The sequence below is a fragment of the Poecilia latipinna genome, unplaced genomic scaffold (assembly GCF_001443285.1).
Source record: "Poecilia latipinna isolate Pla-1442-1.1 unplaced genomic scaffold, P_latipinna-1.0 Scaffold1306, whole genome shotgun sequence".
Taxonomy (NCBI): Eukaryota; Metazoa; Chordata; class Actinopteri; order Cyprinodontiformes; family Poeciliidae; genus Poecilia; species Poecilia latipinna.
In genome coordinates this window covers 335845-338582 of record NW_015113922.1, presented here as the reverse complement: position 1 = coordinate 338582, position 2738 = coordinate 335845, and the positions used below count along the sequence as shown (strand labels likewise).

The 2738-nt window shown below is 37.7% G+C and overlaps 1 protein-coding gene across 1 annotated transcript in view; it reads left to right on the top strand.

Annotated features, from left to right (window-relative positions):
• The window catches only part of cd99 (CD99 molecule), a 27654-nt gene extending 25509 nt beyond the window's left edge, over positions 1–2145 (top strand). Inside the window, exon 11 of the mRNA XM_015055275.1 lies at positions 1116–2145. Within this exon, the coding sequence (XP_014910761.1) occupies positions 1116–1258 (143 nt within the window). The 3' untranslated portion in view covers positions 1259–2145. The remainder of the gene's footprint in view (positions 1–1115) is intronic.
• The last annotated feature ends 593 nt before the right edge of the window (positions 2146–2738 follow it).

The following is a 2738-nucleotide window of genomic DNA, read 5'->3' as shown; positions in this document are numbered from 1 at the left end:
CTGTCTGGACACAAGATCAATAGAATCAGTTTAAAAGATAAAATGAATGGTTATATGCCAGACATGCAAAACTGGGATGCACTCCATGCCATGATGATCAGAATTTAGGTCTCATGGCGTCTCAACGTGTCAACATTGCAGCCAGTGGGCTGAAGGAAATATAGCTTTATTTTGTAGCAATTCAAGAGCTACCAGCTTTTATCACTTCGCAAAAAAATTAATCAGCACAGAAACTCCAAAGGACACAAAGAAGCATATATATATATAAAAGAAATAGAAATAAATCCACAAATCTAGCTTAGGAAGTTTTCCAGGAACTTGTGTTTAAACTCTTCAGAACTACCTAAACTTTTATTTATTCAAAAGAGAAATTAAATGTTGTAACTCATATCAGCTCTTTAAATGCTCTTTAAATCTCTGGGCATATTGGTAGGTAAATGTAGGAGTAGTGAATATAATCCTTTTCCACCATCTGATTGTGGTCCTGCTCTGTTCATATGAAGCCAATGTGAGGGTGTGAATACTTTCATCAGGCTGTGTATTTGCTGGAACTCATACTTCTCCTTCCTAAACTTACTGAGTCTATAACAAGCTTGACCTTTTTATTTCCCCAAGTCTTGATCAGCTCCAGCAGAGGCTGCTGCGTTTACATGTGCGATTTGCAGCGTAACATTATGTGCAGGAAAATTGAAATCAGTGCATCGTCATGGTGATTGGAGCATGCAGCTGAGAGCTCCTTCTTCCTGCCTTTGTGTGTGTGTAAACTCTCTTTGGGCACCTTGATGGTTTCCTGTTGGATCAGTGTTTTCTGGAGTGTTTTTTGGGAATTTCCTGCTTCTCCTCCAACAGAATCTATTTAACAGCTGATTGTTTTCCTCACTCACCCAGATTAATGTCCTCATAGCTTCCCTGTGAAGGCTGGACTGGAATCTTTGTGTATTAAGTCTGTTTGTCTGATTACAAGACAGCAAGTGTGAGTTGGAGGTTCCCACTTAGTTTTATTTAGTTTTTCCTCCAGTGATGGAGTTGGTGTGAGGCTCAGTTCAGTTTGATGTTGCCAGCCTTGGTCTGGTTTGTCCTAGCTAAATCCCTGCTTCGATTGTGTGTCGTTGCAGATCCAGATCTTCTGTGGGGCCAAATCCTGAAGATGCTAAATGCTAACATGCCAGAGGAATTCTTTATGTGGATGTCCAACTTAAAGAAAGTTTTAAACCCCCTGTTAGAGAGGGCGATGGAGCTCCTGCAGAATCTGCCATGAGCATTAGTTAGACCCACGCTGTTGGTTACAGAACCATCCCTGCTTAGTATTTGTAGTTGAAACCAGACGTTCACATACAGTCAACAACAAAAGACAAATTTATTTTTCAGTTTGAAATTAAAACTGACCAAACTTCTCTTGCTGTAGCTTAGTTAGAATTAGAAATAATTAGCAAATAATTCTGCTATTTGCTAAGTACCAGAAAACTTGGTGAGAACATTTTTTAGAGATTTTTTTTCAAACTCAAAAGTTTACATACATTTTTATGGTCAGCATCGGGGTCTTTTAAACTCCAGCAAAATGTTGTGAGTTTGTGGGAGGATACGGAAATGTTTGACTCAAATTATACATTTTAAAAGAACTGATACTAAACAAATGTATGTAAACTTTTTAATTTGAGAAGAGTTAAAAATTCTCTAAAATTCATTCATTAAATTCATTAAGTTTTCTGGCAGTTAGCAAATGGAAATAATTATGCTAATGCTAACTGGACCTAAAACAAGAAAAGTTTGGTGAGACTAAACTTCAGACAATGATAAATAAAAAATGTGTTTGTTGATCAAAGTATCTGGTTTCAGCTTGGCTGCACTTTTCTGCTCCTGTGGGGTGAAAATGAGAAGTTTCTCTCAGGTTGGGTTTTCCTACTACAATGTGTTGCATACAGTAGATATTCTCCCATCTGGCCACTGGGATTTGGATTGTGGGACCGCCCTCTACTTTATTGAAACTTTCATATATTTTTAGCTCTTTGTTTATAGGGTAACAAAGACTGTACAAAAAAAAAACACTCCTGATGATTTGGTGGGATTCAGACTTTGTTACATGTTTTGTATTTGTTTACTTTGTTCTGAAAATAAACTAACCACTACTTGTGGTGTTAAATATGGTTATTAATTTATCAGGGTTTTGTTTTGATTTACAGCTTTTGCAAAACTGATTTTAGCTAATTTATATTTCCAGAGTGAAATGTGAGACAGCTTCTGATTCAGCAGAACCTTAAGCCCAGCAGCCAGGCCCCTTTGTTAAGTCAGAACTTTTTTTCCATAGCTGTAAGCTTAGTCCTACAAATGAAACTAGCTGCTGTTAAGATCCATTAATAAGCTTTTATGTTGCTGCTCCTTCCTGTGGCTTCTAAAAGCAGCCACAGGTGAAAACTTAGCTAACTTTAAATGTGGGTTGTGTTTGTTTTGCTTATGTGTTCTGCTGTCATGGCTTCATGACAGAAATGCCTCATTTCTGCTGATTGGTGTCTCACCTTGGATCCATGTGAATTGCAGCCTGAGCTCACATTCTTATAGTCAGCATTCAGAGTGCTGTGCTAACAGAGCCATGCTAACCTACAGTCCGCTTCTGTCTGTGCAGGTTCTCTGCTTGATCAAACTTAATGTGTTCTATGAACATGGATCAGAAGTATTGTAAAATTTTTTGCACTTATGCTTTGAATCATGAATTAGTTCCCTTTTTCCAACATTGATGTGGA